Raw genomic sequence first — 24967 nt, forward strand, 5'->3', positions numbered from 1 at the left:
CCAGGTGTTCCCAATGAATGACGACCTGATCACACCTACTGCAACGGAAAACAAAGACAACAGCAAGCAACCTGCCCAGTAGCCAAAACAGGATGGGGCGTGACAAAGCGAACAGACTTAAATCTTCATTAAACATGTGATGGAGCGAAGTGTTGGCAAATGCTCAAGGAAGGTGGAGCAACAGGAGTGGGGCTTGATGTTGTTTAAACTTGAAAATCTTGTCTTTGCTGACCTCTAGTGGTTTATTCAACACTCAAGATTCAATACTTTATTTCCACATCAACGTAATTGATTGCAATTTGTCTTGGTGAGCTGAACCAAACACAGACAAGACAACCCAACACAAAAATTATCCTACTTCATAAGATGATTACGATTTAAAAACCCTTCTGGATTAGCTGGAAAATGCATTTTCACAAATTAGAGCTCATCAAAAGTTGACTTTTTAGAGGCAGTGCAGACAAATGGTGAGAAAATGACGCATTGCTGTAGATTAAACTACCTAACAGTATATAAAGTAGTTAAAATTAGCACAAGCTTAGACATCTACAGCAACAAATGCAACATTAATACTGATCTGAAAACATAGACATCAATTTTACTGCATAATGAGGCGTTTTACTTTGATACTTAAGGTACATTTTGATAATAATACTTACATACTTTTACGTAGTAAGGTTCTGAATGCAGGAATTTGACTATTACTATTACTATTAGACCTGACCCCCTTCCCTCCTCCTTCACTTCACTTACTTACTTATAACATTAACATAAGTTTTAGTCACTGACGCTCTTATTTTGCACATTGCAATATCAGTATCTACTGCAACCTTGCACAATCTAGGTCAAACTTTGTGCACAACTGGACAAACCTGAACAGTCTTTGCCTTCTTTAAAATCGGTCACACTATTTATATTCATATCCACACTCTGTTTATATTTTTTATAATTTTTACTATGTATTTTAAGTACTATTAGTATTGTTTGTTGTTTTGCACCTACAGACCACAGCAAATTCCTCGTATGTGTAAACATACTTGGCAATAAAAGCAATTCTGATTCCGTTAGCCATCAGTCTACGTCTGCATGACTTGTACAGCAGAAATTGGCATGTTTCATGGTGTGTGTATATTTAGACTTAATCTGTAGATGACACTGTTCCCAGACTCCATGACTGGATGTAAAGACAAGGAACTGCGGTAAAACATTGTCTGATCAGGAGCCAACCAACGAGTCACCAGGATGGAGGACGGAGGCCGATGAAATTACCTGCTGCCTTCTGTGACATCTACAGATGAGTCGTAATGTCTGTATGTGTATGCACTTACTTACCAGTTTTACATCGAGGGAAGGAAGATATTTTCTTTAATTATCTGAACATCTGTAACTGTAGGAGGAACTCTCACAACTAGTCTCTGAACTGTTTTTGGTTTGTGAACCAACACCTCCATCTAGTGTCTTAAACAGTGAATTTCATGAACTGTAAATACTTACTGACCATTATTATGATTGAAACGAATAACCACATCACAAAAACATTGAGCTTTAAATTTTTATAAGACTTATAAAAAAGAAAAAACATAACACAATAACCAAGGCATGTCATACATTGTGTTTTTTCTTCGTTTCTCTGAGGAGTATTTACAAACAGGCTTATGTACAGATAGCAATAACTCAGTAATGGAAAAAGCTACATATAGTCTAGCACAAACAACCAGTTAGCATAATGATAATATATTTGTTATGTACAATGTAACTGGCAAGGCTAGAGCGAGAAAGAACATAAAGATTCTGCAAAAGGTTTTAAATAACTTCAAGTATCTGTCATGAGGTTTCATGGAGATTTTAGTCCGATGGACGCAGATTTCCAGCAACACTGACGAGAAACCAGAAATCTGGTCGAGCTGCTAACCGTGTAGTGTGGCTGGGAAAGGACAGGAGGAGCTCTAGCCGTCGGGGGGATAAAAACAACACAGACAATGCAACAGACGTGGTGACACAGAACAATCACTTATCTGATAAATGCCCAGAAATTTTAACACAACCAAGAGGAATATCCTCTCCACATATAAAGTGATGTCCAGCTTATCGGCCTATAGCACCTTTTTTACTGCTATGAATAACAAATGTGCAACAGGCTTAAAAAAACAAAAAAACAACAACAACAACAAACAAACAACGGGAAATGGTATGAAATGGTAGCTTTTTGACAACAGTTTTTTGATGTGGTTGAACTAAACGTCTTAGGTATCCGAAAGTAACGTCACAACATTCTGAGGCCATTTAATTGTCTCTCTCATGAAACCCACAACTGTCACTCGGGAAAATCATCTCCGTCGTGATGTTGTGCTCCATATTTAATTAAAAAAAGAAGCATCATAGTAACTGCAAAAGTGTAACTCACTCATCAACTAGTACCTTACATGTAAATCAAGGTCCATATAAAATGAAACCATAGTCAGAATTGCACAGTCAGCTGTATGAAAAGAAGAACTAGCTTGTTGGAGGAAAGATCTGGCTATTCTTCTAGGTTAACAGTAGTTAGGCCTACTCTACGGTATATAGCCACTATTAAGAAAAGTGTGGCCCGAGCACAGGCCACTTGTCCTATTAACGTCTCCAAGTGCATGAAACACTAAATGCTACTTCACGACGTTCATATAACAACACTGTAGGGCTCAACTGCCTCCCTATGGTTACATTTCAGTTTAGTGTGTCCATTTTGGAAGGAGAGAAAACAAAGTCCATATACAACACGACATAGGCTGTGGCCGGTGTCGTGGTCTCTGAAGTCCCTCCGAGGCATGTCTCAAACGGCACCCGTCCACGTGCACTGCTTTTGACAAGACTTTAGGAGCACCGTAAAGACTCTCGTGTAATTTTTAAGACCGTGAAGTAGAGCAGCAAAGATTCAAATTTCCATTCTTGTATGGCTCAAAATAAAAAAGCCATCAGATGTCAAATTAGAAGCCATGTCAAAAACAAGAGTTGAGTGAAATTTAGGACCGTCCTCTCAAAATTAGTGCATTTCCTGGGCAGCAGGGTACCATTTGAGAATCTGCTCTGATCAGCTGCACAACACCCCTCCCTCCCCCGGTCACTCCCTCCTCTCAGCAGACGGTGAGCGGCACGGGCTCACTCTCACGCCGCTGGTTTTTCTTCAGAAGCTGAATGCGGTTGTGGCAGTAGAACTTGATGGCTCGCCAGTCGCGGTGGTTGCTGACCAGCAGGGGGCACTGCTGCAGGCAGCGTTCACAGTCGGCCTTGGCGGGGACTCGGAGCTCGGTGATGTTTTGGGTCAGGTGCTCTTCGACTGCCGCGCGCTCCGCCTCCGACCAGGGACGCTTCAGAACGCCTCGCTTTCCTACAAGTGCGGAGAGAATAATGTCAGTTCATGCGTGTTTTAACCATAGTGGATTGGCCAGCAGCGGGCGACTCCTCTGGTTGCAAAAAGATGTTCAATTGTGTGTAATCGTGTGAGAAAATTACCCTACATCTCATCTGATTTATTACCAACATTTTTCTAGAGAGTTTATGGACTCAGTCGCTAGTTTTATGATGTTGATTTTGTAAATATGGTCCCATTTAAAGTAAAATAGATGATAAAGCAAAAGCACAATTTTCTCGGTCAGCTAATTATTCCTTTCCAATCAATATAATTATGTATGTCATAGTACAATTGTAAGTAATGTAAGGATGGAAATGGTGATCTACACTGCAAGTCAAAACGCTTTAATGCTTTATATTTTAGTATGTTTAGTCAAATTTAAGGCAACATCATTGTAGATCCAAAAACTATTTCACTAAAAGCTCAATTTAGTAGCTGTTCTGGAGCTTTCCATCATAACAAACGATCTTCATTCACAGTTGGAGTTTGCCTCGCGGTCACAGAATTACAGATGTTTCATTTTTCTGTTTTTTTCTTAAAGGACTCCTCATTCATGTTGGCTTAAATGCAGAGGTTCAAACTTTATTCTCCATCTGATGATGAAGCTTAAGTGATACGATCAAAAGCTCCAGATGAGCTACTAAATTGACCTTTTTGGTGAGGTTGTTTTCAGCTGCTGTTATCGAGGCTATCGAGGTTTTTTGTTCACGTAAGCCACATTGTCCAAAAGTACTTGCAGTGTTTGTACATTTCCAGATTCCGGTCACTGTATACATGAGGGGTATGATAAAGCTGGAATATATAACCTTTGTCTCCCCCTGGTGGCAGTTAGGTTTCTCTGCCATAAGCTGATGAAAAATGCAGCTACACGTGTGCCAGTGCTGGATGGAACTGATTTGGCAATGGTTTGAATATGAAAAACTTGTTTTGTAAACTTATTTGTATGTAAAAGTTCCATACTCCAGCATTAACACCAAATTCACTGGTTTTCATGTTTTGCTGACAGTTTTGTAAAATGCAAACTTCAGCCCGTGATATGAAAGTGAGCAAGCACTGATTGTCTATAGTATCAATTTTAGAAGTAGATGGGAGTTGATGGGACTGATGAAGATACAACTTCCAATGAGAGCATTTTCATTCAGCTACAAAGACAATAGCATTCCTCACTTCACTTAAAAGGCAAATGTGTCCCTCAGCTTTTATTTTATCAGTTTTAAGATGAAACAATTCCTCAATTAATAGATTACTCAATCCATAGAAAATAAATCTGATTTTAGTTTGGGTTTTTTTAAGCAAAAAAATGCCTACGTTGAGAACAGGAGCTGGTTTTCCTTGTCTTTTATGATAGTAAACTGAATATCTTTGAGTTTTGTTCTGCTGGACAGACCTCTGAAGATATCACCTTGGGCTCATCTTTGGTTGCGGCTCTATATCAGATTTACAATTAAAATGTGAAATGGAAATCACGGTTTATGAAAGATTAATTTGCATCTTCCCAGATATGAAAATTCTTGATTGTTATAAGCACAGATTCTGACAATAACGATAACATTTGCGAATCTAAATTTAAACATCACCTAACAACCAGTGGGATGGAACAGGGAGAACTTTGGCTGCGATAAGAAGAAATTTCATTAGCAAAGCTTTTTTGTCACTTTAAAATAGGGAATTCTGAACTTGTCCACATTATTTTGTTTCTGCTGAATGTGCTCTCAGCAGTGTGCCTTTCTTGCAATTTGACCAGTGAACTTCGCCTGCTGGGATAAACATGTACCAGTACACTTCACCTTCAGATAGACTTGGAGCTTGTCTGAGGAACCGAACAGCTTGAACTGCCCATGAGGTGAACGTTTTCTCCCCTGTCTCCTTGGATACACATGCAAACACATTTCATTTCAAATTTTAAGTAGTTTTTGTTTTCCTTTTGTTGTTTTATCACTGATGTGATTTCATTTGTTGTTTGTTTTTCATCATCTCTATTTTGTTTTATTTGGTTTATTCTGAATATTTTTTTAGGTGTAAGTGGATGTTTTTTGAAATCTCACCAGCACAATTTTCTTTTTGTAATTTTTCTTCTTTTTTAATTGTGCCATTGCACCTATACTCTAAACCCAAACAAACCTGATGTGGGCTGACCTGAGCCTCTCCTTCGGTTTGCCGGTGGAGGTGGAGGTGGTGGAGGGGGTGGCTGGGTGTTCTTGAGCTTCTTGGGTCGTCCCACACGCCCGTTGTTCTTGCCCTTCCTGACATACAGCAGGGTAGGTGTGGGGTTCGGAGCAGGGGCGGGGGCGGGCGCCTCAGGCTTCTCCTTCACCGGCTCCCCTTCAGACTCTCCCTCTGAGTAAGAGTCTGCAGAGTTTCCTGACATAACTGGAAAGGAGGCAAGAAAGAGAAACACTTTGTCAGTCTAATCAGTCACTACTCTCCATAAATTGCTAACAAACATCTCCCATTCACAGACAAAACTGGAGGAAGGGTCATAATCTTTTTCCAGCCAGAGGATGTTTGACACCACACAGGGAGGGATGATACAGCTCGTCTTGGACAACACAAAAAGACACCAGTCCCACTCGTTCATTCAGCCATCCAAACATCTCACCATCCAGCTCCAGGCAGATGTGGTTCAGGCTCATTCCTCTGAACAGCACTCCGTCTCTCTCTCCACAAAGCACGACTCGGCCCACTCTGCCCATCAGGCCTGGGTCTTGGCCAATTCCGGCACAGTTCTGTGTCACATGGTATTCTCTCTCCAGGAAGTGCTCCAGCCGCTCCACAGCGCTGCCTCCAGGCTGCCCAGGCTCCTCTCCTTCTCCCAAGAGCAACAGCTGGGTTAGTATAGCTACCTGCCGGCGAACCCTGGTCTGAGTCAGGGCGCGGGGATTGCGGGTTCCACTTGAGCGAGCCAGGCTGCGGAGGAGGTCAGTGCCTCGCAGGGGTGTGGCAGGGGAGTGGTAGGGCCTGGCGAAGACGTACGGGTTTGCGGGATCGACTCCCACATCTTGCCGTGTCTGCAGGAGGAGCTCCAGACAGGGCTCGCAGTGAGGGGGGAGGATCAGGGGCTGGACCCGTCCACGTTTACCCTGCACCCCAACCCTAGGGAGGTGAGGAAGCACCAGGCGCTCGAAGGGGGACAGGGATGCCTCCAATGGGGTGAGAGCTGGAGGGGCTCCAGGTGGGACAGGAACAGGGCACTGGGGAGTGACGCGAGAGCGATATTCTGTGATGGACAGCTTGGAGACCTCACACTCACGTCGCCGGTTATACAGGATGAGGAGAGCCAGGCTGGAATGGCAAAGAAGGCGCCAGGCCTCGGCTGACTGCAGCTGCCGAGACAGGGACAGGAAGGCCGAGTGCTGCAGACGACGGAGATACAGCACCAGAGAGGACAAGGAGGAGAGGAGGGGCAGCAAGTGGTGACGCCCAGAGCCGCTGAAATGAGAGACAGTGGGCAGTTAGTTTATTTGTTTATCTAAATAATTTGTTTCAAAAACCTTACAAGAACTTAATCAGCAAAGATTAATCGAACAAAGGTATTTTTTCTCCACAACCATCTAGTGATCTTTGGAAATTACCCCAAAGAGGTTCAGACTCCAGGTTGAAAATCAATTAACTGATCTTAAAAATAATTGTCAACTGCAGCCCTAGGAGGAGGATATTAGAGGTGAACTTTCAGTTGATTTGTGCGCAAAATGAATTATTTGTTTCAGGGCTGCAACTAACATTTATGTATTTCATTATCAATCAATCTGCAGATTGTTTTCTCGGACCATCAGTTTTGAGAAATGGAGCCAACAAATGTTTGGCATTTTCACCTAAAAAATTACAACCATGATTACTCAATTATTCAAATAGTTGCCACTTTATTTTTCTGTCAATCTATCACAATCGGTTAATTAACTCATCATTGCAGCTTTTTTTCCCTCGATTTGTTCATTAATACCCCTGAATTCACACATTGTGGGCATAAGTTATCGACTATTTAAAGTTGTGCAAAATAATTAACTTATCAATGAATCATGAAAATAATCATCTGTTGCTGCCCTTCTTTCAAATTTGGTCACACAGCAGGTAAAGACCTCAAGTTACCTCAGCAGATCCTTTTCCTTATCTTCTGTCCCGCTTTCATCTTCCACCTCCATCACTCCATTTTCCTCCTCGTCCTCTTCCTCCTCCTCCTCATCTTCCTCTTCCTTTGGTGTCTCTTTGGCAGACTTGCTGTTGAAGGACTGGGGGCACAGCACCTCAACATCCTCCTCCTCTTTGGGCCTCTTTACCTCCACGACCTCTACATCTTCTTCATCCTCGTCCTCCTCCTCCTCTATTTCCTTCTTCAGCCTCCTCATCGCTCCCTTCCTGGACTGTGTCACTGTCACAGGTGGGGGGCTTCGCTTTAAGACAGACACTGGCACTGCATTCTGTCCTCGAGGAGGAGTCAGCACAGGAGGGGTGGAGTTTCTTCCGGAGGAGGCAGGGGATTGATTGGCTGCTGTGAGAGTGGGCGGAGACATGGAGAGGTCCTGGACATCACTCTGTGGAAGATCTAAACTGCGGCTCTGACCTGCGACTTGTGACGACTTCGAGTGCTGCTGAGTGTTTGTGTGAGCTGTGGTTGGGTTTGTGCTCTGTGCATGCAGGCGGGGCATCTGTGTGTAGCGCTCCACCAGGGCGGAGCAAACTTCTGGTTGGTGTGCATGGTGTTTATCTAAGTGGCGGCCCAGGGAGCGGAAGTGGCGTCCACAGTACTCGCAGGTTTGGCGCATGGAGTCTATAGACACTCCCCCTCTGGGGACATTGATATTGCTTGTGGTGTTGGAGCCCAGTGGAGCTGGAGCTTTAAACACAGGCTTAGCTGAAGAGGAGGAGGAGGAGGAAGATGAGCAGGGAGGGGAGGACTGGGCTGGAGAGTGGGATGAAGGAAGCGGACGGTTGTGAGGAGGAATGCTGGCAGGGGGGCCCGGTGGTGGCCGCCCAGGTGGGGTCCGATGGGGGGTCTTTTTCTTTGAAGGAGTGCCGCGCCGTTTTTTGCGACGGCGTAGTGCGCGCCCTCGGGGGCTGGCGTTGTCTTCATCTCCAGCGTCTGAGTCACTGGCGTCAGAGTGAGAGATGGGCGAGGAGGAGGGGGAGAGGGACCAAGACGGGGTGACGTACTCCTGCTGCTGCTGCTGCTGTTGTTGCCGTTGCTGCTGCCTCTGGGCTGTCAGAGGAAGAGGCTCATCCTCCTGGAGATGAGAGACAGTGACAGGGTGGTAAAATAAGAGCATGTCACCTGCTTTTTGTTGAATTAATACAATACATACACTAATACAAGTAACAGATTACTTTTTCAATATATATATTTCCCTTTTTGTAACCTTTTCAAACCTGCATTGTTTTGAGTTCCTTTATTCTAAGTTTATATTAGCTGACTAAATAACAAGTTAGTAAATCGGTTTTACAGGATCTTAAGGCTCAATATCTTATCTTATCTTATCTTATCTTATCTTATCTCAATAGCAAAGAAAAACCTTCCATCAGCCCAGAGGTGCTTTTCCTCAACAGACGTCATTGTCACTGTTTAACCCACATAAACCACTGGGATCACGTCACAGGTTGGCATCATCATAGTTTGAGTGTCGTTACTGACATTACTGTGTAATTTTCACCAGACTAACTAGATGAACAGTAGGGATGTGCATGATCGGTTCACTACTCAATTAAACGTTGCTACCCTCACTAGTTGGGACCAGAATTACTAGTTGGTTAAACTGAAGTACATCTTCAAACTACATAGAGATCATTTGCACTGTCTTCTTCGTCAAATGTTGCTAAAAAACATCTGTAAATGTTGCTGAAATGTTTCTGATTTGACCTTTTGGACAATTATGCTCAATTTTGAGTTTTTCTTGAGTGTTTACCAACTTTTAGATGAGTCTACATTAAAAACTTCCATTTAAACATCAGGAAAATTAGTCATTAGGGAACATCCCTAGTTGGTAAAAGAATCAACAGTGAATTGTCTGCACACAAAGTGTCCCAATCAGACCATTTATGAGAAAACTGACAGCATGGTGACACTAAGCATTAACAGGTGAGGTAGCTTGTGCTGTTTTAATTTGAAGGACCTAAACTTGATGATAACATATGCCTTTTATACACATAATAAATCCATTGTCAAGAGGAGGCAGCGGAAGACTTGATGATAATGATTATGTTGAGTCCAACATCAGTGTTGTCCAGTGTTGCTGCAGGCACAGCATCGCATCACAACTGCATCAACATTTGCTGACTGATAATGTGTTTGTACTGAGAGTCAGTGTTTTTTTTTATTGCACAGATGTTGAAGCAAAAACAAGTGTGAGGAACGCTACGGACAGTAGAATTAAGTATCAGATACAAAGTTTTTTACTGTATGTGTTTAAAAGAGAAGTCTCTCAGTGAAGGTTCAGTCAATGTTGGTTTGTTAATTCTTTTTTTTCTTTTTAGGAAAATAAATGGACTTTAATACCACTGTTCTGGCTGAGAAACAGTCAGTACTAACTCTACTGTGCAGCCAAACAAACCCACAGATGTTTATTTTAAATCAGAGTGAGGATCAAAAAGTTTCCAAAGAAACCAAATATGTCAGGATGGATTTGGGGGAAGTTGTGTCATTAACCAGCAACCAATTATTTTCTTTGAGCCACTATGGGGCAGCAGAAACAACTACGAAAGTAGTGTTATTACCCTTCAAGTTGATATGGTGAACTTGTTAGTCAACAGTTGCCATCTGATAAACACAAGTACATGAATCATGCTCCGTTTGTGGTCTCTATCAACTCCCGGGGGAAAATATCCGTGTCTTTAGCTAATACACACTCCACTATGTTCACCAGTGCTTTTTCACTGAAAACAGCTGCTTGCTGTGGCCAGAAACAGTGCTATGAGAGCAGTGAGAGTGAACCAGCAAAGTTAAAGGCTGGACAGCTAAACAATGAGTTCAAACTCGCTGCGTAGCACCAAACAGACAAGCAACAGATTCAGGTGACAATCATGTAGCCAATGTTACTACACATTTACATGTGCCAGACATCTTGAATATTTCCACATTTGATGGAATGGCTCACACAGTCTTGGTTTGAATTTTTCATTCCATACTGTCCAGGGGAAATAAAAGGAAACTGGATGTTAAGGATTACCAAAATGCCAAGTGATATTTATATTTCTGTTGACATTTAATTCAAGAAAACGTTATAAAACCTAACTTAGTGTCAAATGTTTCCCTCCTCAACTCTGGGTATGATGGTACACTGGGGCATTTTTTGCCACTTCCCAGCTTTAAACGCTTGACCACACAGGCTACACCCTCCGATAACCACACAAACGCAAATTTACTGGCTGCACCTGATTGGACGAACGCCACTCGTGGGCTGTCTGCTCCAGGATATCAAACCAGCTCATTAGGAAACTTTCTCTGAAATGTGTTTCTAAAAACATTTTTGGCCAGAAATAATCCACGGAGTTTCCAGAGGACGTCCCTAATTTGCATAAACTAGCCATGACCTCAGCTTTATGCAAATGAGCAACAATGCAACACCCTATCCCTCGAAATGCAACGTACCATGTGGCCGGTTAAATTAAAATTGGCTGGTGTGTACGGTCTAGTCACCTCTTTTTAAAATAATAAAATTGATGTTTGATTAGTCTGTGTGCTTTTACAAAACTGGCGATTTCTCTTACCTTTTTGATATTGTTGTTATTCTCTGTGTCAGAGTTACACTCGTGTTGTGCTGGAGACACGGTACCACGGAAACCCTGTGGGACACAAAGCAGTCGCATTAAAACAGCCGGCACACTGCTCATTAATGTTTGCCATCACAATCAGCCTCAGCTGTCACTCAGAGAGCAGGAGGACACCCCTCCACAGTTGGTCATGAGCACAGAGGTTGATTAGGACTCCAAATCTCCCACTAACAAGCCAAACAAAAGACGTGAACAGAGATGTGCTTTGAAACACTGTGAGCTTCTCATGAGCAATAAACATGAGGGTTGTCAATCAGGGTGAGTGTCCATATAGAGTTTATTTCCAGAGTGCCAACGTCTATTTTTCCCCTCCGTTGACGTAATGTTAACTTAGCTACCTAACTAATGTCAGTTCCATTTATATATTGTCCCTTGCCACAAGCAGCAGTTTTTTCTCTCACGACACAAGCGCTTCTCCCAGAGAAAAACGCTCCACACCCTCAGGCTGGATTACCAAGCACGGAGCAAATCAATCAGCTGATAATAGAAAGCTAAAAACATCTGTGTCAGACTTTATCTCAGCCAAATTACAGATGTTAAAATATGGTTTTGTAGGAACCGTGGTCCCACTTAAAAAGCCTTCGGTGTCAATATCTCAATTTTGTCAATTAAATTTCCATAAACGGATTCTGGTATCATCATCATCATTTAGTTGAGTAAATTGATCCAATCTGATGAGATCCATTAAAAGAACAGATGTCATGTTATAACCCTGGATACTGTTGCTAAAGCACTATAGGTAGAGAGAGAAATGGAGCTCAGCCATCACCATGGTAACCCCATGCCTTGCTTAGCTGTGTGTGTGTGTGTGTGTGTGTGTGTGTGTGTGTGTGTGTGTGTGTGTGTGTGTGTGTGCAAAGCTGATCAACAGTGTGTGAATACACATATGGTTGCCTATCTGAAGTCATCAGAGATTGTGCACTGTGTGTGAATGTCTTTCCATACTTGTGAGGACCAAGTAACCAAGGACAGACAGAAAATTGAAATGTGAGATCATTTGAGATAAAGTGGCTGGTTTTTGATTGGAAATTGAGTTTAGGGTTGAGGTCAAAATAATTTTTTGGTTGAGGTTAGGATAAGAATTGAAATTAGATGGTAAAGTGAGAGCGAGCATGACGAGCTCTGCTCAATCAAAACATAATGTCCTGTAGCTGCGTCGTGTTCTGGTCTATTGACGCTACTGTTAGCGGAGAGGAGTGATGATTTTTTTCTCTTTACAACTAATTTCTTCCCGAGTGACTGTTGAGCATCAGTGTAAAATGGTGAGTCAACCAGAATCTCGACATCAAGTTTTGACGTTTTTGTCCATTTGTTGAATTGCTGATAACTCGAGCTGCCCGGGAAACATCAGAACATTGTCAGGTTTACACCAAAATTTGCATGTTTTTCAAATGAAGGTAAACCCCCTAAAAGATGGGCGATTCGCTCCTTTCCTGTTGCCAGGAAACAAGTTTTTTTTCCAGTGTGTTATGTTTGAAGTCACAAAACAGTAAAAGAACTGTAAAAAGCAGCAGATCAGAAAACTTCACCAGACTAAACCCAGAATACTTTAAAACTTGTTTCAAAAAGTCTTAATCAAAGACATTCTAAGTTAGACACATTGTTTTGTTGCTGGAGATGATGAAGGAAGTAGTAAGTAATCTCTGCTGAAGGTTGCTCATGCGTGTATGTTCGAGCGCTGCTTGGAAAAAGATGGAAAAGTATTATACGCCAGCAGCGTTAACTTTCATGTGCGTCATATTATTGCTTACAAGGGGCAAATATTAGCGTGTTCACCTGGGCTTTTGGAGCTAGAGCCGATAAACACCTGTGAGTACTGTCAGTCTTTGAACACGGGAGTGAATGCCGATTGTACAAAGTCACATTACAGACAAAAGCCAGATGTTAACAAATGTTTTTTGTGGGTTTTTTGTCCAGTGTGAAACAAGGAAGCAAGGACAACAAAATGCAAGACATTGGCATGTGTGTGTCTGTTGTTCAAGGTACTGACCAGGTTCTCTCCCCACTCGGTCAGGCTGTAGTCCACAGTGATCTCCTCCCCCTTGGTGATGTCTCGGATGGCGATAACGACCAACCGCACCTGGCTGCCACAGTGGACCTCTCGGATGCGGCAGTTAGGGGAGGGGGGGAAGGAGCTGGCTGTTGGGGCTGGAGCAGAGGCCGTCGGGGCAGCCGGAGCTGTGGACGCGGGGGTCAGAGACTGGGCCTGAGCCGAAGCCGCCGTGGTTGGGGCAGGAGCAGGGACCGGGGTCGGGGTTGGGGCCGAGGAAGAAGCAGGAGCTGGGGTTGGTGTGGAGGCTGAGCAGGAGCTGGTCTTGGATCCGGAAGAGACTTTGCCATGAGCCTGCTCTGATGGACCACTGGGAGGTTAAGATGGAAAATTTAAATCACCACTTTCATCAGACAACATTGCCTTTGGTAGGTTTCTATTCTGATCCAACGCTTTTCTCTTTGTTTTACAGGTCAGACTGGAAAGACATGCCGTGTATCTGTTATGACTTTTTACTCTCTAAACAAAAAGTTGACTGACAAAAATGAATCAATATTTTTCAATTTAAAGTGCCAAATATTGACAGATTCCAGTTTTTCACATGTTTTCAAATCAGTGTTGGTTGTTTTTCTGTCTCGTTTTATTGTATAAGTATTACAGGTATGTATTACTTCCGCCAAAGAGGAGTATGTTACACATATGTTACTTGGATGGAGGATGAGTCTTGGCCCCGAATAGACCCCATTAACTTTTGGTGCGGATCTGGATAAAGGGACGGATCCAGGATTTTTTTTGGTCATTTTGAGATAATTTTTCAACATTTTTGTTAATTTCTCAAGGAATAATGTATGGATCTTGATTAACAAAATCTGGCATAATTAGGTGGCTGGTGGCTCTATGAGTGAGTACAAAAGGAGACTGTTGGGCTTTGGCAGAGGTACTTGGTATCATTCTAATTTTTTGTACTGTTAACGGGACAAAAGCTATTTGAGGACTTCACCTTGGGTTCTGGAAACTTTCAGTCACTTTATCGACAAAATGAGTTACTCAGAAAAATAATTGTCTTATTAAATGATAATGAAAATAATCATTTTTTCTGTTTTGTCATATTCTAACTAATCCAGTTCATTGTGAGTACTGTACAGACCGTATGTAGAGGGGTCATATGTCAGATATATGGGTTAAAGGTTGATAGCGGTTCTTTAATCCAGCTTTGCTTTGGATCTACGTAATGATTTGGATGTGTCCGTGTCACAAATTGCTGTAATAGGGATTTTTCCAATTAAGGTTAGTGAACAGACGTGACTCTATTGTAATTATGTTTCCTCCTTGTATTGTACATTCTGTAGCCGTAGGGTTTATTTCTTTGCGGAAGGGATCCACTGCAGCTGAATGAGTGTAAAGCAAACAGAAAGAATCCACACATACAGTCTCATGCCAGCGCTTCAGGGCACTGATTCTCAATCCTAGTCCTCACAGTGCCGCTGATTTTCTATCCTACTGGCTAGTCAACTGCATTCTTCTGACATCTCGGATATAAATCAGCCTGATTATACAGCTAAAATGAAAACCAACAGGGTTGGCGAGTCCTGAGGACAGGGATTCATAAGTGCTGCTCACAGACAAAGCTGTCCTCGAGTGCTGAGTTAAGATCAGCCACCATTCATTCTTGTTTGAATCTTGAAGCCGAGTGAAAGACGTAGCCTTTAGACAGACCTCCAGTAAGTGATACACATTGATATCTGTACAAAATGTTTAACATAACAGCATAAAAAACAAGAAAAAACAAGAATGTACACTGACCAGTTGTGAGCAGCAGGCTCTGTGTTGTAGAAAGGCCCTTCCAGTGTGAGTCGTTTATTCTCTGCTGCTTCCTTACGATCACCTGAGAGCACAGCAACAGTCAGTATAAAAGGATTACACACCAAGTATGCAAGGACACACACACACATGCACACAAAGGTCATCACCCCATCTCCCGGAGCACATACACAGGTGCACATCGCAGCACATACATAGGCAAGCACACACACACACACACACACACACACACACACAGACACATGCGCAAAAGTAGGTCACACTCACTTGCACACGCTCCACCCCCATACCAATCACACAGCCACACAGACAGATGCACATGCACACACCACTCACAAACACACACACACACACACACACACACACACACACACACACACACACACACACATAGTTGATGGCAGTGAGAATATGCAGATATAACACACACACACACAAACACACACCTGGGCTGAAGCTGTGTTCAGGCACGCTCTCCTCCTCAGTGTGTGTAACAAAGACTTTGACGGGTGTCCCTTTCCTTTTCCTTCCACAGCCGCGCCTGCAGAGAATACACACACACACACACACACACACACAAGCAATTATCATTTAATCAATCGGCCTACTGGCCAAACTTCACATCAATCAGGTCAGAAAGTGATCAATAAGCTGATGGCCACCTAATGGATCGATCCAAACTGCGTTTCGCCCCCTGCCGTATAGCAAATGAAATGCCAAAAAAACAAAACCAAACACACAGCAACAACATGGTGATTATTTAAACTGCTTTTTACTGTGTATGACTGGAACTTGAGTAAAACGTTTTTAGATTTAGATGATCTGCTCTGAACGATCTTAAGGAAATTAGTTCAGTCCAAGCAAAACTCTCTCCAAAGGGAGTCTTGAACATAATGTCTATGAAACTTCACACATCAGGTTCAGAAATTGAATACAGCTCAGGGCAAAAGTAAATCTGAATGTTAATAAAAGACCTTAAAGTTTTTAATTTCGAGGCTCACAGTAATTTGAGTACCCTCTCTTGCATCTCAGCCGTTTCACTTGTCAAATATTCATTTATGAATGTGAATACTGTCCCCCGTTTACCACAATATCAAAAATCTAGGCATTCTTGACCTTTTACCCTAAAAAGAAATCTAAGCAATTATTTCACTTTTAAAAGCAAAAAGGTTGCCACCACAGTAGAGCTGCAGTGATTAGTCGATTAATCAAATAGTTGAATGAAAGGAAATTACAATCAATTTTTTTACTATTGATTAACGTTTCAGTAATTTTTCAATCAAAAAGTATTGGGATTTGGGACTGTTGTTTGGACAAAAGAAGCAATCTGAAGATTTCACTTTGATCGATTAATTGTGAAAATGGTTGCAGCCCTACATGCAGAAAATAAATATAAACAGAAAACGACCTCACAGAAAATGTATCAACAAAAATAAAACATATTTTTGATAATAGTGCTGATAAGATAACTCTGTTTCAGTACTGAAACCAAAACAATCCTTTTTTCAAATCCTTACTTAAACATAAACACACAATGAGAAAAACGAAATTTGCATATTTTAAAATGTTGTCCAAACACAAACAGCCACACAAGAATTCTGCCTGAATAAATAAATACATAAAATCAGAAACCTTCTGATCAAAGAAAAAATAAAAAGGTAGAACAAAACTCAGCAGATGTTTAATACCAGCTGTCTGTACTGTTGAGGTTCAAAATGAAGCATTGCATGTAAATCTTAACAACAGAAGAATAGGCAAATGAGCTGGCCAGCCTGTTTCTTTAAATTAAATAGTATGGGATGTGATGCTTTATTTTGTGACTCAAAGTAAAACAAATCCCAGTGGTCAAATCGATGTATAATTTGCCAGAATAACTTCCAGTCAAAAGGTGGGAAAAAAGTAACTTATACCCTGTTTTAGAGCATTTCTCCAGCAACCTCTGAATTAAGACCACACTGACCACAGTAAGATTCTGCAATCTAGTTAGTGTTTATACTCGAGTGCTCTGACCCCTGGATCACCATTAAGGAGTGTGCCATTACCCCAGGGAGCTCAAACGCAGCCACCTGTGTGAGCCCAGAATGGCCAAGCGAGATTATCTTCTTCAGACTAAATCCATGCCAAAACCGCCTCGCTCACAGGAGCCAAACTGATCCTGCCTCTGCCGATTCTGGGCTAGTTCTGTTACCACAGATCTCAATATTGTTTTCCGTCAGTCTATTTTTTACTCGCATGACATTGGAGGCTCTTAAATCTAGGCCATTGGAAGATCGTGCTTTGGATTTTGAGGTGTTCATTACTGTGTGTGTGTGTGCGTGTGTGTGTGTGTGTGTGTGCATGCAGACGAGAGAGAAAAAGAAAAAAACAGAGGAGAGGAAGAGAGAAGAAAAAGGGATAGGAGAGAAAAACTAAAGCAGCAGAAAGAAGACGGGGGGAGAAAAATAAGAAAAGGGAGCAGAAGAGAAAAAGACAGACAGAGACAACAGAGAGAGAGAGCGAGATACTCATTCAGCAGAGATATCAACCAGACCCACTGTCTTTGTATTGATCCACTCCACTCCCATCTGGACTCGTGATACTTTGCGCGCATGCCTGTTTGTGTGTGTGTGTGTGTGTGTGTGTGTGTGTGTGTGTGCGCGCACAAGAAGAGTGTGCGGCTGCATTTGTGCTCACATATGTACAGATTTTTTTCCTCCTTGAGAAGCTTTCCTCTGCACCAACCACACACACATCTTGGCTTCGACAACGTGATCAAAAATCAAATGATAATTACCAAGAAAGCATGAGAAAGCTTATGTATTTTACATACAAGCTTGAGAAAGGATCTACATTGACACATATGACAAACCTGTGGTGGCTGACAGCACACTTAAGACAAAGCTTAAACAATTTGCTTCAAATTTCTCAGTTTAGAGTCAGTGCTGCGTAACATGATCTGTTACATGTAATCGGTCCAGAAGATGTCTTAACTTCCTCCATACTACAACACTGAATTGTGGTATTTACATATCACAACACTGTTAACACCACATTACCACACAATTCACAACTTTCATGATAATACAACCTCTGTGATACCCAACACCCCTCAACAACACACACACAGCTGTGTTTTGATAAATATACTGCATTTCTTTATGCCAGATTTAGCTAGTTTTGATCTGCAATATGGCTGAAATCAATGTACTGATGTTAACAAGAATATACCTCTATTGAAATGTACCACAATATGGCAGATGTATGCAAAATTACATATGAAATAATAACATGACAGTTCATTCTTAACCTTGGAAATAGTTTGACAAAATAAACTTATCTGAATTCCCACTTACAAGCTTTTTCCTAGAGCTTTCAACCAAAACTCAAAGGTAACAAGATCTGTTGATTAAAACCATGAGATGCAGTTGAAACCTCCAGAAAGAGGCTCAAATCAAGCTGATGTCCAAGGAAATGAACAGTGTATCACTTTTTTTTCCTACTCTATAACAGTGAAGTGAATATGACATTAGAGGACATCATCTTGGGCTTTGGGAAACAATGATCGACATCTTTCACCATTTCCTGACATTTATTATACTAGAGCCTGACCGATATTAGATTTCCGGGGGGCAATGCTGATATTATGAATAAGAAATTCTTCTATCAATGTATCAGCCAATACACACATTTCTTGCAGTGCTCCCTAAAATGTGGTTATCAAACACATCAAATGGCATCACTACACTGAAACAGTAAACTTCATTTGGATTTTGACAACCCTAAATTACCTAAAGCATATTTTTCTGCACTATAATGTCTCAAAAAGAGTTTTAATACAACAGACAACATATACACCAATACCAATATATAAATATATATATATATATATATAGATATATAGATATACATATGTATATCTATATATCTATATATATATATATATATATATATAGATATATAGATATACATATGTATATCTATATGTGATAGGCCTATATCAGCTGATAGTATCAGCCAAACAATATATTGGACAGGCTCTTATTTACAGATCAAACCATTAATAGATTGATCAAGAAAATAATCAACATATTTGTTTACAGCCATCATTTCAACCACAATCCACTTTCATACTCAGGTAAAAGGAAGACAGCTGAGCCATCGCCAAGACACCTGAGAAAAACTCTATCCACTGATTAAGACTGCAGGATGCAGTTGAAAGCTCCACCAAAAGGCTTGTAAGTAGGACTTTGAACGACTGTTCGGTCAAATCAAGCTGGTGTCCAAGGCAAAAAACTGAACTTGTCACAAATGTAAAACAAAAACTTCAGTCCCAGCCACCAACCAAAAGCAGAAGAAGAAGGAAATATTTAAAAGCTGTTATTATATTGGCTCAACCATTAAATGTCAGTCACTAAAAAAGTTAACATTAGATCTTCATCAGGGCTCCAAATGCGACATTACCTTCCTCATTTTTTTACATTTCCTGGATTGCCTCTGGTTTTCAAAGCGTCAATATTTGAACACCTGGGAATGACATTCAACAATCAACTGTCTTTCTCCATTTCATCCTTATTCAACTGTTAAAACTATTCAAATTGTGCTTAGGTGGAACTATTTTCACCAGACTTTCGGACTTCAACAGATTTTCCCGATGACAGAATTCTCTAAAATGGTCACATAATCCTGATACGATTCCAGTGGAAGACAACGAGTGATAGCGTTGAATTACTGTCCAGGCCAACTCAGAAGTCTGTAGTAAATTAACATAAAATAGCAGAGCTTCAACAGTTGTTCACACTGACATACATACATGCTGACACACAGACCGGCTTAGTCAACAGTCCGGAGCTACACTTGATCCCAACAGGTCGTCGGCTATTCCCAGAAAAACACAGTGTTCCTCAGAGTTTATATTTTACTGAATTATTTTGGGTCTTCTGAGTGTTTGTCTGTGTATTCAGTTCTGGTTCAGTGAGTTTCTGGGAACTTTCTTGCCAACCAAATCTGTCTCACCTCCACTTCTTCAGTGAGCTGACCCCTCAATCTTTCCCTCCATCCCTGTCTCACCCTCTCAATCGATTCTCTCATTCTTCTCTCACTTCTTCACTCCAACTAACACACACACACACACACACACACACACACACACACACACACACACACAGTCCCCTCCCGCCAACCCACATGCATGCACAAATACACAAACAAGTCCATACTCAAGACCCACATATGCGTGAGCACACACACAGATAGACACACACAGCTTGTCCACATGTGCACACACAAACACACACACACGCACACCCCTCCCCCTATCTGGCCCACATGCATGCACAAACACACGCATACACACAGGCACGCAAACAGACGCTCACTCACACTCACACACACACACTCAGTCACTCACACACACACACACACCCCTCCCTCTCAGGCTTACAGGCACGCAAACACACTCAGTCACTCACACACACAGACACACACACACACACACACAGACACACACACACACACACACACACAGTACACACAAATATCCTCTCTCTAGCCCGCACGCACACTCACACACACCCCTCCCCCTCTCTCTAAAGCTCACATGCGCACACACACACACGGGAAAGCTCACTCAAGCACACACACACACACTCTCTCTCTTTCTCTCTCTCTCTCTCTCCAGTGCTCAGTTTCTCTCCCTCTCTCTCTCTCACATAACCAAACCCACAGTCTCATGTTCCATCTCTGACACACACACACACACACACACACTCTTTTTTCCTCTCTTACACACACACAAAGGCAAGCACACACGCATACAATCTGCACATTACAGATTCTCAGACTCATGCATATCTGCTACATTATATTTTCTCCTACACTGTACTGCGCACACACACACACACACACACACACACACACACACACAGACACACACATGTTCCATCAAACACATTATTCTTTCTCAGCCACAGACAAGCAAATATGACGTGTGGTTGTGGAGACAAACACACACACGTACACAATCTCTTGTCACGCAACTGTTTCTACTACATACGTTTGGATTACACACAAACACAATCACACACACACACACACACAGCAGGCACACATGCACACACTCACTCAATAAGCCTCACGTACACTCCGTCCTTCATGCAGAACGTTCTCTCTCTCTCTCTCTCTCTCTCTTCAACACACACACACACACACACACACACACACACACAGAATCCTCAATAATAAAACAGATACAAACACACACCATCCTTCCTCCCCCTTCTCACATATACCATACCACCCACACACAGTGTGCACATACACACAAACATACTTTTCCTTTGAGCATGCGTACACACACACACGCACGCACACACACACACACTCACTGTCCTTTCCTCTTTCATAAACAAAGTAGATGCATAAACACTCTCTCCTTCCCTCTGTATGACACACACACAAGCACACTGCCCTTGTCTAGGAGCCACACACACATACGCACAAATACACACACACACAAACCTTGTGTCTGTCTCCCCCTTGACACACACCCCTCCCTCTTACTGACTGCAGAACAAACACACACACTCACACACATGCACAGACAGAGAGAGACAGACATACACACACCTCTCCTTCCAGAACAAATACACAAAAACAGAAAAGACACACAAAGAAACACACACACAGACACACACAGCATATGCACTAGCTACCAAGCCTTCTTTTTCAGTTTCCAAGACTCACACTCACCCTCCCCTTCTGTTTCAAAAGCTTGCACACGCAAGTGAAAGCGCACACACACACACACACACACACACACACACACACACGCACACACACATCCTCACCCTGTGTCACACACTCCCTTCTCTTTCCCTCTCTCTTAAACACATACACACACTTACTCACTCTGTGCTCTCCATCTCCCTGCAACACACACCCTCCATCTTCTGTTGCTCTCCCTTCTCTTGGAGACACATACACACTCTGTCACATACACACACATACACACACACACACACACACACACACACACACACACACACACACAACCTCCCCTTCTGTGTTCGTCACAAACAGCACACACACACACATCTCTTACTTTCTTAAAGACAGACACACACCCTTCCCCTTACCACTTTCTGCATTGTTTCTACAGTACCATCTATGAGACACCAACATTATTCTTTACTTTTTAGACAACACACACACACATACACAATTAACACAATCAAATACATCACACGCACTCTCTCTCTCCCTCTCTCTTTACCAATCATGCATTTGATTATTATCCCCTCTTAACACACTGAAACCAACACACTGCTTGGTTATACATAAACACACAGTCCTTCATACTCACACACAGACACACACCTCCCATCCCTCTCTCCCTCTCTCCCTCTCTCTCACACACACACACACAGAAACACACACACAAACAAACACATTCCCTCCCCCACTCTCCTAACACACACGTATGCGCAAACACACTCTCCCCTCCCCTTCCCTGTGCCTCTAACACACTTCCCCTCTATCTGTCTCTCTCTCTCTCTCTCTCTCTCTCTCTCTCACACACACACAACACACAATTACACACAAACACACACACACTTTTTATATGCTCCTTCTCACGTACATACACACACATGTCCTTCACAGTCTCTCACAATCCTTTCTCTCTCTGTCTCTCTCTTCTGCCATCCAGTTAACACACCTTGATTCCCCACTCTTGTCCACACACACACACACACACACACACACACACACACACACACACTTTTAGTTTCTCTATTCCTCTCGCTCACACACATACTAACAAACACAACAACAGGCATGCAAACATACACACACACTCTGAAAAACACATTTAAAAACAATTTTCTCCTCTCTCAAACACACCGTCTTCCCAACACACACACACTTACTCACTCTCTCAACCACACACAAACTCACAGAACCACACACACACTCACTCACTCACTCACTCACCCGCTCACTCACTCACTCACTCACTCAATACTACACACACACACACTCCTGTTCTCTTTGTCACACACTCCTTACACACTGTGCTCCCCCTCCCTCTCCCCATCTCTCTCTGTCTCACTCACACACACACACACACACACACACACACACACACACACACACACACACAGTGTCTGTCTCTGTCACGCACACACTCTCTCCCCCTCCCATCCCTCACACACACACACACACTCCCTCCTCCTTCCTCTGCTCTGGCACACACACACATATGCAGACACACACACACACACACACACACTACACCACACCACCACCACCATCCCTACACACACACACACACACACACACACACACACACACACACACACACACACACACACACACCACTCCCCCTCCCTCCCTCTCTCTCCCTCTCTCCCTCACACACACACACAGAGCTGCTCCTTTCTCTCTCACGCTCTCTCCCCCTCCCTGTGTGTGTGCCTTTCTCTCCCACTCTCACACAACCACACACACGCGCGCGCGCGCACTACACACAGTCGCGAGCGCGCACTTACAGAGACAGAGACACACACACACACTCACAGAGAGAAGCTCTGACAGTGTATTAATTCCAACATTTTTATAACTTTGTGATTATAACAGTTGCATTATGAGTTGTGTTCCTGAAAACTTTTGTTATTTACAGTCTGCTGTCATCAAACTCCAGTTTTTTGGATTTACCTGCAACAAAAAAAAGTCACAAACTCAGGGTACATGACATGTTTTTGTTGTTGAGATAGTGTGTATTTGTTATATCGCTTCACCCCGTCACTCAAAAACACGCATTCAATAGGTGAATTCAGTGTCACGCACACACAGACATGCGCGCGCGCGTGTACACAAACGCAAACTCGAGCACGCGCGCACACACCTCTCTGGAGCTGCTTTGTAAGGTGGAATTAACGCTGTAAAAAAAACAAGCCAGCACCGGACAAACAAGCCACTTTTACACGTTATTCCTTTCATTTGGACTTGTGCTCGCTGACAAACTTGACAAATAACGAATGTTTACAACTTTAGCTCCATCAAAAACACCCTCACACATACATGCGCGCACACACCCACCCGAGTCTCCCTGTCATTGGGGAGAAAACACTGTCATGAAACAGTTTTTCACTATTGTATATGTCATGGTTAATTGACTCCCTCACCCCCGCAGTGGCGGTGCCGGTTTCATGCCTTCTCCGTCGCTATCCAGGCTGTGTGTCTCTCGGTAGTCGAAGAGCGAGCGTACGGTCTCCGCCATGTTCACGCCAGCGATCGCTGATCTTCCGCCGCCGCGCCGTTCAGCCTCTCTCGCTCTTCTCTCCAGCCGCTCAACTGGCTCACACCAAGGTTATTCCAGCCGCTCCCACCGCGGCGGAGCGGAGGGGTGCGCGGCGAGCGGCAGACAGCGAAATAACACGTAACGTCGGCTATCGTGTCTTTTTAGTCTGCCGAAGCCGGACAAAGGTGTTATTCTCAAACGATATGTGTAAATGAGCGCACTGTGGAGGATATGCATCAAGCTGTGAGTCACTTTCTAATAAATCATCTGACGTTGGTCACCCCTGCGGAGGAATGGACGCGCTCACCCAAGCAGATGAGAAAAAAAAAAAAGTAGACCGTTTCGATGAAGAAGAGTGATTAGCTCGCTAACTGGGAGATGAAATTATGAAAATAAAGTGGTGGCGAAGGCAAAAACATCCAGGTCAAGTTTGTCTTTTAAAGAGAATTACATTAATGAAAGATAGAGGACGTTTTCTTGTCTAATGTACAAACACATAGACTCACCTGCTTGTTTTATCAACAGGTTAGCAAGACCTCCAATCCACGAATTGTGTGACAAGGAGCTACATGATTCATTGGTGTAAGTTAGCTTACTGTGTACACTGAGTCTTCTGTGATTTCTTCTGTACAACATATAAAAACCTCACTGACTGACAAAATACAAAGGTTTAACTGGGATACGACATATCTGCATCAGCGAACATGGACCAACTGCTCTTACACAGATCTTC

The 24967-nt window shown here is 42.7% G+C and overlaps 1 protein-coding gene across 2 annotated transcripts; it reads right to left on the reverse strand.

Annotated features, from left to right (window-relative positions):
• Positions 1-1538: 1538 nt before the first annotated feature.
• On the reverse strand, positions 1539-24235 carry LOC140996726 (uncharacterized). Of its 2 annotated transcripts, none has more exons than XM_073467213.1 (9): positions 24119-24235; positions 15404-15498; positions 14940-15021; positions 13137-13506; positions 11084-11158; positions 7475-8607; positions 5988-6817; positions 5525-5758; positions 1539-3364 (listed from the first exon to the last, which is right to left on the reverse strand). In XM_073467213.1, the coding sequence occupies exons 1-9, from the start codon at positions 24211-24213 to the stop codon at positions 3111-3113; spliced, it is 3168 nt and encodes a 1055-aa protein (XP_073323314.1). In that variant the 5' UTR covers positions 24214-24235; the 3' UTR covers positions 1539-3110. The 2 variants fall into 2 exon arrangements, with proteins under 2 accessions (XP_073323314.1, XP_073323307.1); XM_073467206.1 differs by having other exon boundaries at positions 5510-5758.
• Positions 24236-24967: the final 732 nt, after the last annotated feature.

This window comes from Pagrus major, chromosome 1 (genome assembly GCF_040436345.1).
Source record: "Pagrus major chromosome 1, Pma_NU_1.0".
NCBI lineage: Eukaryota > Metazoa > Chordata > Actinopteri > Spariformes > Sparidae > Pagrus > Pagrus major.

Excerpts from the sequence above, each read along its gene's own strand:
- LOC140996726 (XM_073467206.1), bottom strand. The coding sequence starts at position 24,213 with ATGGCGGAGACCGTACGCTCGCTCTTCGACTACCGAGAGACACACAGC. Across the intron at positions 6,818-7,474 it reads AAGGAAAAGGATCTGCTGAG|CGGCTCTGGGCGTCACCACT; the intron begins GTAACTTGAGGT and ends CTCTCATTTCAG. Across the intron at positions 3,365-5,509 it reads CTCAGGTCAGCCCACATCAG|GAAAGCGAGGCGTTCTGAAG; the intron begins GTTTGTTTGGGT and ends CCGCACTTGTAG.